The 13,399-nt window shown below is 37.5% G+C and overlaps 1 protein-coding gene across 2 annotated transcripts in view; it reads left to right on the top strand.

Annotated features, from left to right (window-relative positions):
* The window catches only part of CDC5L (cell division cycle 5 like), a 44,234-nt gene that overhangs the window by 22,626 nt on the left and 8,209 nt on the right, over positions 1-13,399 (top strand). For both annotated transcript variants that reach the window (XM_045801570.2, XM_045801577.2), the window contains exons 10-14: positions 588-750; positions 2,494-2,658; positions 5,265-5,345; positions 5,640-5,882; positions 8,435-8,632. In XM_045801570.2, the coding sequence (XP_045657526.2) occupies positions 588-750; positions 2,494-2,658; positions 5,265-5,345; positions 5,640-5,882; positions 8,435-8,632 (850 nt within the window). The remainder of the gene's footprint in view (positions 1-587; positions 751-2,493; positions 2,659-5,264; positions 5,346-5,639; positions 5,883-8,434; positions 8,633-13,399) is intronic.

Genomic DNA, 13,399 nt, shown 5'->3' with positions numbered 1-13,399 from the left:
TTAAAATATAAGTTGCAGACTGTATGGACTTTATTCCTAAGAGAGTCTCTGCCTTCACTCAGTATGTATAAGCCTGTGTTTGGTTTCCAAACAAAACGTAAAGGGAGGAACTACTGAAGTGAGTGCACACCCACGATAGTGGTGCTGTAGCCAACAGACCCTCACCACGAGGGCCAAATGGTAAGATGAAGCCACTGAACTAAAAAAGAGTTTCCTGGGGGTCTTTGAGCAGGGTGGCTGACCTCCACGTTCTCATCCCCTCTGCGGTGCATCAAGGAAGGGTTGAAATAATGCTTGGTGGGCCTCGTTTAGCAAGGCAAGAAAATGTCAGATGGAATAATTTGGAAGTCATTAAAGTGAAAATACTATGTGTAAATACTAAGCTACTTGAACTAAACCTGTTTTATAACCTAGAAAGCTAACGTAAAACCAGGTAGGGAGACAGAATTTCTGTGATCTTTCTTTCTTTTATGCTTTCACATAAAATATTGTGAAAATTATTTTCACATAGTTTGTGTGAAAAACATTTGAAAGCACAATCCAGATAAAATTGGCACTTTCATTAATTGGAATTTCTGTCTTTCTAGGACTCCTTCTCATGGATCTGAAGGGTTGACTCCCCGCAGTGGGACAACTCCCAAACCGGTTATTAACTCCACCCCCGGTAGAACGCCTCTTCGAGACAAGTTAAACATTAATCCTGAGGATGGAATGGCAGACTACAGTGATCCCTCTTATGTGAAGCAGATGGTACATGTCAATTCCCTTTTAATACTATTTTTATAAAAAAACCGTTCTGTCTCATGGGTGCTGCATTAAAATATTTCCCCTCGTTGGTGCGCATTGCATACACCTTAAGAAACTGTATACCTGCGGATGCCAGAAAAGAATGATTGGAGGACTCGAGAAGGAGAACCTTTTGTTCTCATAAGCCTACTTATTAATATGTTTGTGAATATTGATTATGCTGATAGTAATGCTCCTTGTATCTCATATGATTTTATTTTTTATCATTTGCTAATGATAGTTTACTTTCTTGACTGATACTTTTTTTTTTCTATTTCTATAAAATAAAATTTGAGTTTGGAATGCTTCATAAATTAGGTTTTGAGCCTTGATTCCTCTGTTTGCTCTGTACTTTTAGAAGAATAGTCTAGATCTCAAAGGCAAGTTAAGTTGATGTTTATTGCTTATCTTAGTGAAGTTTTCCTTTGTGTATTTTGCAAGCTGATATAGGCAGCTAATTATAAAAGCCACAGTTTTATTTCTATTCTTGTTACTACTTTTATTATGTCACTATTGGGTCTTATTATGTGATGCCACAGAAAATCATTGTAAGATTTTTTTTAATGAGTTCCAGCGATATTGGCCTATTTTCACTTTACAAATTAATTCTAACTTCATGTATAGATTTGGTTAGTTTAGAATTTTGTTGATGCCCAAATTGATATCAGCTAATATCAACTGTGAATGGCTACATGACAACTAAACAAATGAAGAATGTAATGTGTGCAAGGTGCTGATGTGGAGACTTGAAAGGATCTAAGGTTGAGTAAAGATGTCCTTTGTCTTAAGGAAGTTTATATTTTGGAGAGATTGGCGTACTAAACCACGTCTGAAAATAATTGATATTAATATAAGAACAGAATAAGCTCTCTGAGTAAAACCAACATACTTAGGGTGGCCAAAAATCACGTTTGTTGGGTGGGCACTTGGAAAGCCTTCATTGAGGAGGTATGCTCAGAAGGAGATTGGGGGCTATCTCAGATGGAGGCCACGATGTGAGTAAGCATGGAGCATGTTTTGGACCTAGCAGCTCATCGGGTCCTCACACCATACATGTAATGGAGCTGTGGGGAATGAGACTGGAAAGGTAAGCCAAGGATGTACTGGGGAAAACTTGGGGTACCAGGCAGTTTCTTTCGGGAAAAGTAGACTGTTTTCTTTGGCCATCATATGATCTAGTAATTCCTTCCTCCCTCCCTTCCATTTGTCTTTAAGTAAACTCTATGCCCAACATGGGGTTTGAACTAATGACCCCGAGATCAGGAGTTGCACTGACTGAGCCAGCCGGGTGCCCTAGTCAATTAAAAATAAACACAAAAATTCAGGCATCTTTTCAGATTAGGTTTAATTAGTCCAAGGACAAACTAACTTGTGAACTTGTTCTTTTCATTTGCTGTTAAATTTCAGTTTCAGAAATGTTTTCCTTAAATGGAAATCCTAAAGGATTTTTCTGCCCCTGCAGAGGTAATTCCCAAACCTTCTCTTAGAATATCCCTGAGTAATTGTATTGATCACAAATCAGAGTTATTGATCTTAATTTAGAGAAGAAAGTGAGATAGAAATCAAGCAAAACACTCTTCTGAGCTCTGAAGGTAGGGATCATTTTTCTAGAATTAAAATAAGCTAATTATTTTTTAGAAACTCTTAAAGAATATTGGTTGAATTCTTAATGTGTATGAATTGAGATGGACCAATTTTTTTCTACAGGAGAGAGAATCTCGTGAACATCTCCGTTTAGGGTTGTTGGGCCTTCCTGCCCCTAAGAATGACTTTGAAATTGTTCTGCCAGAAAATGCTGAGAAGGAGCTGGAAGACCGTGAAATAGATGATACTTACATTGAAGATGCAGCTGATGTGGATGCACGAAAGCAGGTGGGTAATTGTGCTAGAAAGGAAGTGTGAAGTTGCTGAGTATGTCGGTGGGCTGAGACAATAAAGAATGGTCATTAAATGTGTCAAGGTCCTTCCTTAAAAAAAAAAAGTTTCTTCAGTATTTAAAGAGATTTCTCTAAAGTAAATTACTTACCATTATTAATAACAAAATCGTGTAATTAATATACCGAGAATATCTTGATAGGCGTTCTTAAGATGTGTAGGTATGTGTATGTATGTATATAATTTAAATACCTCCTATCGGATTTGTGATGCCTCTTTAATATACACATAAGTAGTCTTTTATTTTATTTTATTTTTTTGATTTTATTTTATATTAGTGTGCAGGGGGGACAGGGAAATTTCGAGTGTGTCAGAATAATAATAGTAACATCTTATACTGATACATCTCATAGTTACTTATTTATTTGCACATACCAACCTGGTGATGTAAATAGGATAGGTATTAGCTTCATTTTAGAAGTAAGGAAATAATCTCAGGTTAATTAACTTTCCCGGCTTTGATATTTGGGAAGTGGTGAATCTTGATTTCACACTGAGGTCATGTGACCCCTCTTAGGAATTGTTTCTGCAGTCCCATTTCAGGATGATTTTAGAAGTTGAGTGATTTCATGGAACTGAAGTGCGAGTAGCATCAATACAAATATATTTTAGAAATCACACGAATGTGCTTTTAATACAGGATAATACTTTTTGTGTTTAGTTCTCCTAGTTACTTTGCCCTACATTTACTCTTAGAAATGCTGTGAAATTCTAATGTGTTAACTCACATAATTCATGATTTAAGAATCAGAAGACAACACATTCATTGGTTGGCTTTTTAAGTTAAAAATCACTAACTTTTGGGGTGGAAGTGAGGGTTGTATTGCAGGAGGAACAATTGAGAGTCCCTTCTAAGTTTAGGATTCCAATTTATTTATTTTTAATTTTTAAATTTTATTTTAATTCCAATATAGTTAGCATACAGTGTAATATTAGTTTCAGGTGTACAATGTAGTGATTCAGCACTTCCGTACATACACATCACCCAGTGCTCATCACGACAAGTGCCCTCCTTCATCCCCAGCACCTGTTTCACCCTTCCCCCCACCCGCCCGTCTGTTAACCGTCAGTTTGTTCTCTGTAGTTAAGAGTCTGTTTCTTGGTTTGTCTCTCTCTTTTTCCTTTTGCTAGTTTTATTAAATTCTATATATGAGTGAAATCATACGGTACTTGCCTTTCTCTGACTGACTTATTTCAGTTAGCATTATACCCTGTCTCCATCCATGTTTTTGCAATTGGCAAGATTTCATTCTTTATGGCTGAAGGCTGAATAATACTCCGTTGTAGTGTGGGTGGGTGTGTATCGTGTCTTCTCTATCCATACACACACAAACACATATGTGTATGTACATACAAACATACATACTGATATCACATCTTTATCCATTCAGCTATCCGTGGACACGTGGGCTACTTCCATAATTTGTTTATTGTAATTAATGCTGCCCTAAACATAAGGGTGCATGTATCCCTTTGAATTAGTGTTTTTGTGGTTTTTTGTGTAAATGCCCAGTAGTGTGATTGCTGGATCGTAGGGCAGTTCAATTTTTAACTTTCTGAGGAACTTCCCATACTGTTTCCCACAGTGGCTGCACCAGTTTGCATTCCTGCTAACAGTACAGGAGGGTTCCTTTTTCTCCACATCCTTGCCAACACTTGTTGTTTCTTATGTTTTTGAAGTTAGCCATTCTGACAGGTGTGGGTGATATCTTATTGTAGCTTTTTAAAAAAGTTTTTTAAGTAGTCTCCACACCCAATGTGGGGCTTGAACTCACGACCCTGAGAACAAGAGTCAGATGCTCTGCCAACTGAGCCAGCTAGGTGCCCCTATCTCATTGTAGTTTTGGTTTGCATTGCCCTGTTGATGAGAGACGTTGAGCGTCTTTTCATGTGTTCATTAGCCATCTGGATGTCATCTTGGAGAAGTGTCTGTTCACATCTTCTGCCCATTTTTTTTCTTCGGCCCATTTTTTAATTGAATCATTTGTTTTTTGGTGTTGAGTTGTGTAAATTCTTTATATATTTTGGATACTAACCCTTTATCGGATATGTCATTTGCAAATATCTTCTCCCATTCAACAGGTTGCCTTTTAGTTTTGTTGATCATTTCCTTCAGTGTGCTGCAGAAGCTTTTAATTTTGATGTTATTCCCATAGTTTATTTTTGCTTTTATTTCCCTTGCCTCAGGAGGCATATCTGGAAAAATGTTGCTACAGCTGATGTCAGAGACATTACTGCCTGTGCTCTTTTCTAGGATTTTTATTAGGATTCCAGTTTAAACAAGAGAAGAATGACTGTCTGATGGATGGAGCCATGTAAACTTGGAGAATGCTCTAGTAGCTGTTGGCAGTTGTTAGTTTGTATTGTAAGGAGAGAATGAACAGACTGATTCTGTTGCCTTATATTGTTTTTCTACAAACTTACACAGATTTCTGTAGCATTAGCTCTTGAGCATACATGTTCTTATAAAGTGTTTTCAAGTCTAATGAAATGTGGCAAATACTGCATAGCTGTAATAATGGATATAACAATAATTTTTTAAGGCTATACGAGAGGCAGAGCGTGTAAAGGAAATGAAACGAATGCACAAAGCTGTCCAGAAAGATCTGCCAAGACCATCAGAAGTAAGTGTTAGAATTTCTGGCTTAGGAAGTTTTAAGTTTCTTCTTATATGATGGATGTTTTTATATCATTCATAAAGTCTGTAAAACATAATTTTATCTACTTTCTGGAATATAGTAAAGCAGTTCCCAGATTTAATCTCTAAAATGTTTCACTGGTACAAGTAAGACTTTAGAAGGGAAAAAAAAAAGTTCCTTTTGAAAATGTAAAACTGCTATTTAATTCACGCTAGAACAAGTAATAGCATCCGTATTGCAGTGATATGTTTGGTAATTGTACTTGTTTTAAAATTTTAGGTAAATGAAACTATTCTAAGACCCCTAAATGTAGAACCACCTCTAACAGATTTACAAAAAAGTGAAGAACTAATCAAAAAAGAAATGATCACAATGCTTCATTATGACCTTCTACATCATCCTTATGAACCATCTGGAAATAAAAAAGGAAAAACTGTAGGATTTGGTACTAATAATTCAGAACACATTGCCTATCTGGAACATAATCCTTATGAAAAATTCTCCAAAGAAGAGCTCAAAAAGGTATGATTCAACAGGAATGTTTTAGTCTTTATAAAGTATTTATTAAGTACTATGTATCAAGGACGAACGTGAGCTTTATTTTCTCATGCTGATATTTATAAACAAATGAATTATGTGATTAGGAGATAAACATTCATATTAAGTGTTAGGAAGAAGACATACTTGACCACGCCCCCTCCCCTTCTGTACTAGGGCTCTTCAGGTGATCACTGGCTTAGGTGGCAAGGTGTTCTTGTTTCATGGGTGTATGTCTGATGTACGGTTGCTGTGATTGCCATTTCCTGTGTTTAACTCTGCTACTTCTGAGTAGAATTGAATGCCTTTAAAACTTAAATCTCATTTATTTAGATTAATATGAAAAAGCAAGCATATATTCAAAATGTTTCTTTCACCTAGTCAGAGAAAGGAAATACTGTTTACTGAATTTCTTTCCCTCACAGGATTTCCCACTATCCTTTTGGATAAGTAAATACAGAAACGTTTTCAAGTCTGTCCTGCCTCTTCCTCCATATGCATTTGATTATTTCTGCTTTGACAGAGCAAACAGCTGTGACCGTGAATAGAATCTGTTCCATGGTATGAGAAAATACAGTTGGTGCCGTGGCTGGAAGCAGAGTGCTCATTAGCTTTACTCATTTTTCTGTAGGCCTTAGCCCGGAGGGGCGGTGACAGACCTGTTGATTGGTATGGGCTATTGCATACTTGGGAGAAACTACCCATAAGATATCTTTTTTCTATCTTCTCTCCAGTTCTTTCCCTCTGCCTTTTTCTTACTTTCCGTTTTACTTGTTGCAGAAGTAATGCGTGTTTATTAAAGGATTTTTAGAAAATAGAGAAAGGAAGGGTTTAAATTTATATCTGAACAGTTCGCCCCTGATTTCTGAATAACTCTTGAGTTACTCTTTTTTAGCAAGTGCAATGGGAAACCGACATCTGTTGAGGGCCTGTTCCTGTGGCAAGCACATTTAATAATCGGACTGAGGTTGAGAATTACACTCTGAATTCCATACTTGAACAATCTCCTCTCTTTAGAGTAAAAATAGGGGAAGATGGGATTTAAGAATTTGTGTATGGAAACCTGAAATAAGGATCACATCGTGATCTCTTGTTGCCTGATAGAAGGTTCTATAGGGGGTAGATTCTAATAAAATTTTTGAAAATAATAATTGTAGGTAGTGCTTTGGAATTATTTGAAACCATTACAGAGTAGTTTGATTATTCTTTTATATTTTATGTATGTATTTATATTCCTCTGTGTTCCAAAAAGAATTGGAAGGAGCTGTTTACTTAGCAGATTCTTTATGGAGAGTTTAAAGATAACTTAGTCAAACTCTCTTCTAATAATTACAAGAGCGGAATTTGTAAATTTTTATTATGTACAGTTTAGGAGTGATATACCGTATTTCTTATGAAGTGTCAGATTTTCATTAAAGATGTTAAAATTGGTTTGTTCTCATTATTTCCGCTCAGAGATACTGTTTTAAAGAATCTGTTCTGTATCTTCTATAGACATGATTTTCCATTGTTTTAAGTATATATTTTGGTCTTATTTTCTGATGTATTAGAATGATTGAAAGCTTCCTTTAAGGCACAAAAAAATAGTTGTCAGTTTTGATCCATGAAACAAAGGGCTGGAAAAAGTTCATGTGGTACGCTCATGGAGTCATTGTGTCTGACGTTGGGCTAGGCTCTGTATGTATATTGTATCACTTAATCCTAATAACAAACATGTCAGGTAGGTATTATCCTCATTTTCCAGATGAGAAATGGGCTCAGAGATGTTAAGCAAGTTCAGACAGCTCCTTAAATGGTAAAGCTATGATTTGTATCCAGGCCTGTCCAACTCTTATCCCCCTCATTCTGTCATCTTAAGCTTTCTTTAGTAGTAAGTAGAAGCTGGTCTGTGATCCATTATTTTTTGATCTGTGCCTCCACCTCATTCTCTGGCAATGTCAGCGGCATTTCATCAGATGAGAAAAAAGGCATGTATCAAAAGAAATCCTAGTTCCCCTTCACAATCCTATGAACTCTAATGTGTAGGGTGGGATTGGGAGAGTGGAAGGAGCACAGCCAAGCGTAGGTACCATTTGGCTTGGGCATGTTCCTGCCTTGCTTTTCTTAGTGATGTGTTTTTGAACAAGTTGCTGAATCTCTCTGAGCCTTAGTTTCATCACCTTTAAAATGAGGTTGATATAGCTACTTTTAAGGTGTGTGGTATTTGGAGCGAATGTAAGTGAAACCTTTAGACTGAAGTGTCCCTGGCATCTGTAGATAGCCAAGAGATGGGGCCACTGTTACAGTGAGTGAAGGCAAAGGAGGTTTATGTTACTGGGGATACATGGACGCTTGCCTTTTTAGCTCCGCCTGCACCAGCCTATTGGCTCCTTAATTCTTTGCTTAAGTATTGTTCTTCCCTTCCACAAAAAACAACTAGCCAACCCAAACTCCTTGCCTTTACCCAAAGAAAGAGGAAAAACTAGTTTTTTAAAGCTCTCTCTTGATGGCAAGCTATTTTAGTACCCAGACTTTACTGAAATTATTACTGTCCACAGGCTCAGGACGTTCTGGTGCAGGAGATGGAAGTGGTCAAACAAGGTATGAGCCACGGAGAACTCTCAAGTGAAGCTTATAACCAGGTGTGGGAAGAGTGCTACAGTCAAGTTTTGTATCTTCCTGGGCAGAGCCGCTACACACGGGCCAATCTAGCTAGCAAAAAGGACAGGATTGAGTCACTTGAAAAGAGGCTTGAGGTTGGTATCCTTTTCAAATTCTAATTTAAAGTGTATCTTGATTGAAATAATGAACCAAATAATACCACTGAAGACAATTTCAGAAAAGTAGACCTGGGTGATTGTTGCTTTTGCAATTTTTTTAAAAGTCTATTTATTTGTTTTAGTAGCCTCTACACTCAGTGTGGAGCTCGAACTTGCGACCCTGAGATCAAGAGTTGCATGCTCTTCTGACTGAGCCAGCCAGGTGCCCCTTGCTTTTGCGGTTCTCGAGGGAAGACTACACTGAAGTGTTTGATCATCTTTGACTTTCATTGGTTTTCAGAATTGCTGGCCTTCATGATAGAGAGTGTCCTCCAGGTTGATCACAGGTCCAACAGAACCTTTTAAATGTGGGAGCAGGAGACGAGAAGTTAACAGTAATCACCCAGAACAGCGGACTTCAGTGCTGGGACAGAAGGGAGCTAGAATAAGGAGGGGGTGCAGCGGTACCAAGAAGCTGTCTTTTTCTATAGCCAAGGGAGCATATTTATAGAACTTTGGTTCCTTTCTGTTCATCCTCTGATTGCTTTTTTGTTTGTTACGGAGAGAGCCCTGAGCTGGATTATTTTAGACAATGGCTTCTGTGATTTTTTCACATCTGAGGAAATGTTGAAATGTACTAGATGGGGAATTCATGGCATATGGTTTCTTAATACAGTCTGCGTGTTTTGAATTCCAGAATCTGTGTAGGCATTTTGCCAAGGGCATGTAAACTGTGGTTCGTGGACCACTAGGCTGCCTTGTGGATTCTTAATGGTGGTCTTTAGGGATGTTTCTGAGGCCAGGGTGGAATGGGGGATCTAGGGGTGCTACAGGCAATCACATGAAGAAATGGCCTCAATTTCCTCTTATGTGATTACCAATTTCTTTTTACAGAAAGCAGGTTGGAAAATATTTTTATTTAGGGTTAAAATAAAAAATGGTGATATTACTTGGGAGGGGTTGGTGCTGTGTGGGCCTAGGGAAATGAACAGGAAAAAGCATTCTTTGATTATGAAATTATTATTATTATTTTTTTAAAGATTTTTTAATTTATTTGACAGAGAGAGAGACAGCCAGCGAGAGAGGGAACACAAGCAGGGGGAGTGGGAGAGGAAGAAGCAGGCTCATAGCAGAGGAGCCTGATGTGGGGCTCGATCCCATATCGCCGGGATCACGCCCTGAGCCGAAGGCAGACGCCCAACCGCTGTGCCACCCAGGCGCCCCTGATTATGAAATTATTTTAAGTCCAAATTTTACTTTTAAGACCACATGTATAGGCACCTGATGATTAACACCTTTGAGCCTCTTTTATCGTTTAGTGGGAAATTATTTTCGGTTTGAAGTAATTCTCATCTTGGGTGAAATCTTTGCAATCCAGTTACTGCTAGTTACTCCAGTTGTATTTCTAACTTCCAGCAGGGTGTGCTGTTGTGCTGTGTTTTAATTCACGATTTAAAGTCAGGCAAAGGAGAACATCAGTGGTTACATTTTAAGTTCTATTTTCTGTTGTGCAGGCTTCGTTTCTTATTTATAAATGGTAGTTAGTGTAATCCTGATCTAAGGTCACATCATAATTGATTAGAAAGTTATTTGGAAAGCTTCCTTGTAACATTGATACATAAATACTTTGGTCTCTCACTTAGTTTGAAAAGCTTCTCATTTGAGGTGGGTAAACTTTTTCTGCCTCAAGTGGTAAGGACATTTTGTGCTCTTTAAGATATAAAAAAAGTTTTTTCCTAAATCTCATTTACTTTGTTGAGGCACTAACTTTCATGACAGCAAATAAATGTGTCACAAAGTGAGTGGTGCCATAAAGTACAGTAATTTTTATTTTTATGTTGAATTGGTCTTGTGCATTTTGAAGGGAAAAATACAGAAAGAACCACTGCTGTTCTTTTGGAGATTTATTTGGGTCGTTTATGAGCAACCATTAAAAACATGTGGTTCTCTTTGTTCAGTTCAGTACCAGGAACTGAAATCTTCCGTTGAACTATTTTTGTTGAAGGATTGGTGATTTTGGAAGAATATTCATAAAACAGTCTGAAGTAATTTTTCTTTTCTTGACTTCTGGATAACTTACTTTATTGTTTACCCAGCTAGTTACTTTTAAAGAATATGTAATCAAATCCTTTAATTTAGTAAACTACACTTATTTCAAATGAAAGTTCATTAAATCTTTAAAAAGAAGAAAAGAGACTCAAAAACCCAAATAAACAAATCCCCCATTTTATTTGTATCCATCCCTAATTCAGAACTAGGTTTGTGTTAGCTTATTTTAGTTTTTGAAGACACAATTCTCCTGGTTTGAAATACATAAATATTTTATTTCAATTGTGGTAATTCTTTCATCATTTCAGTTGATTGCTAAATTATAAACATTATTCAAAGTTTGTTGTGGGGAAGGAACTCCAGTCGTATTATATAAACTAAATGCTGTACTTAAATTATTCTTTCCACTCTTCGGTTCAGGGAGATATGCCTTTCTGTGCAAGCACGATGCACCATGGCTGCCAGTGTGTTTGATTTTTGCTGTCATGAACTTTGGAACAGTGAATCTAAATTATGGCCCTATCACAGTGTATCAGGCAAGATGAAATCCAGCTTTGTCGTGGTTGGTGTCTCCTAAATGGATTAAAAAATATGCCCCGAGGTTTATATTGGAGCTGGTCTTTGAGCCATTACTCATGATTAGTATTTGAAACGTAGAACTTAAATGAAAACCCTTAAGATATTCATTTAAAACTAATAAAACCATCTCAGATTTTATGTAGAATGTGGTGGGTGGTATAAGGAGTCTGTTAAATGCATAGAATCGGCATGTAGTCACAGGTCAGAAGTAAGCGGGAAAGACTTCAGAATTGTAACCAAGTTCAGGTATTTTACTCTGCTTTGGAGGCAGAATTAACTTTAGAATCTTGCCAAACATCTGTATGTAGAGGCAGCAGCAGCAAATAGAGATGATAGCTAATTATCAGAAATGGAAAAGTGAGAAAGCATAGCATGTTGAGGCCATTTAAATATGGTATTTTAATAACTTCTGAGGGCATTGTACGTGTAGAGTAGAGTGCTTGCTGTTTGTAGTGGTGCCCCAGATTTATTTAAAAAACAATTTCTGTTCAGGGCTCTTTCTTTCCTTCCTTTCTTTCTTTCTCTCTCTCTCTTTCGGATGGCTAAAAACAGTAGGAAAATTTTTATTAGATGGTAAAAAATAAAAGGGCTTTAGTACTTGATGTAATCATATGTTTAGTGACTATTACTGAGCATCTGCTATGTGCCAGCCCTTGTTCTAGCCCCTGGGAATACAGCAGGAACAAAGCAGACAAGCTCTGTGCTCTTGTGGACTTCAGTTATCTGGAAAATGCTTCATGTGGAGAACCTCATTTTCTGATGATGCCAGATAAATGAGTCATTACTGTATTTGGGAAGTGCAAATAGAATTTGAAGTGTTCTAATTTGTTTCCACTTTAAGTGGAAATAGGAAATCGTCTGAAGACATAATTATTTTGAGTGAAATAATTTCCAGTAGGTGCAAAAGTGAAATGAGAAGTCTGAATTTAGGCCTGCTATTAAATTTAATAGTATTTGAAATAGTATCTAAACTGCTGTGTTGAGGAAGTTTGGCTGAAAAGTAGATTTTGTCATGTTAGCTATAAAAACGGAAAGGCTTTCCTTAGAGGTGGAAAGTAGGTCCAGAAGTAATACTTCTCCCTGTATTTTACTGGCACAGTCAGCTTAGTCAAGAAATATTATGTAACATCGACTTCTTGGAAATAAAGTAACTTAAAGAACACAGATAACACATTTAAAATCTTTCTCAGTGTATTTGTAGAACTCTTACGAGGACCCCTGCCTTTACTGAACGGTTATATTTCAGCAAAATTGGCTGCACAATGGATCATATTTTCTCAGTGATTGTCGTTATAAAGTCAGATATTTTTACATAGGAAAAAATTCACCCTTAATATTTTAAAGAGTGAAAGCTTAGGGTAAAGATCAGGTTGTTGGGCAAATCTGGGTGGAGGACCATATGTTGTAGTCACTCGGCAGGTTTATGTTCCCTTGTGGGTATGTGTGGGGAGGGGTGACAGGACACAGGAGAGAAGTTTCTAGTACTCTGGAACACTCCCTTTCTCAAGTTCTGCTCTTTGCCTTGACCCTTAAAGGCACTGACAGATTTCTTGGTGGTTTTATCAAGAACTCCAGAGCTGGATCAGAGATCTCCTTGGTACAATTGAGTTGCTTCTATTATGCCTCAACATTGAGTTGAATTTGTTTCATGTGTTTCATTTCCTAACTCATGCAGATGTAAAGTGCTCTTGGTGTTGCGTTGTTGGTACATTACTGCTCTTGAAAAGGCTTTTAGTAAGGTTTTGCCTCACCGCTTAGCTTGCTTTGTGGGGATGCAGCCTGGTGGTTGCTAACTCGGGGCGATGCTAGCAATAATCAACTTACTTGGACCTGCAGCTCCTCAGTGTGGAGAAGGTTCACTGATAGAACTTAATGCTAGGGAGTAGTACAGAGATTAAAGGAAAGGCGTTCATGGACTCTTGTTGTTTGCAAACATTTCGGTGGTTGAACCACATCGTTACTACTATAGGCTCATGTTGCTAAATGATGGACTAGGAAGTGGAGCTGCCATCAACTCTGTATTTATTTTGGGTATCCTTAAACCTGTTTTTCCAGTGGGATAAAGTTATATTCCGGGCCCCCGAGCAAGAGTTTCACTGAGGGATGCTCTTAATGTTTCTGAACCTTACTGTAACG

Source organism: Ursus americanus, chromosome 29, assembly GCF_024610735.1.
Source record: "Ursus americanus isolate L20-20 chromosome 29, mUrsAme1.1.p, whole genome shotgun sequence".
Lineage (NCBI taxonomy): Eukaryota > Metazoa > Chordata > Mammalia > Carnivora > Ursidae > Ursus > Ursus americanus.
The sequence above is the reverse complement of the archived record's forward strand: the minus strand, read 5'-3'. Positions and strand labels throughout refer to the sequence as shown.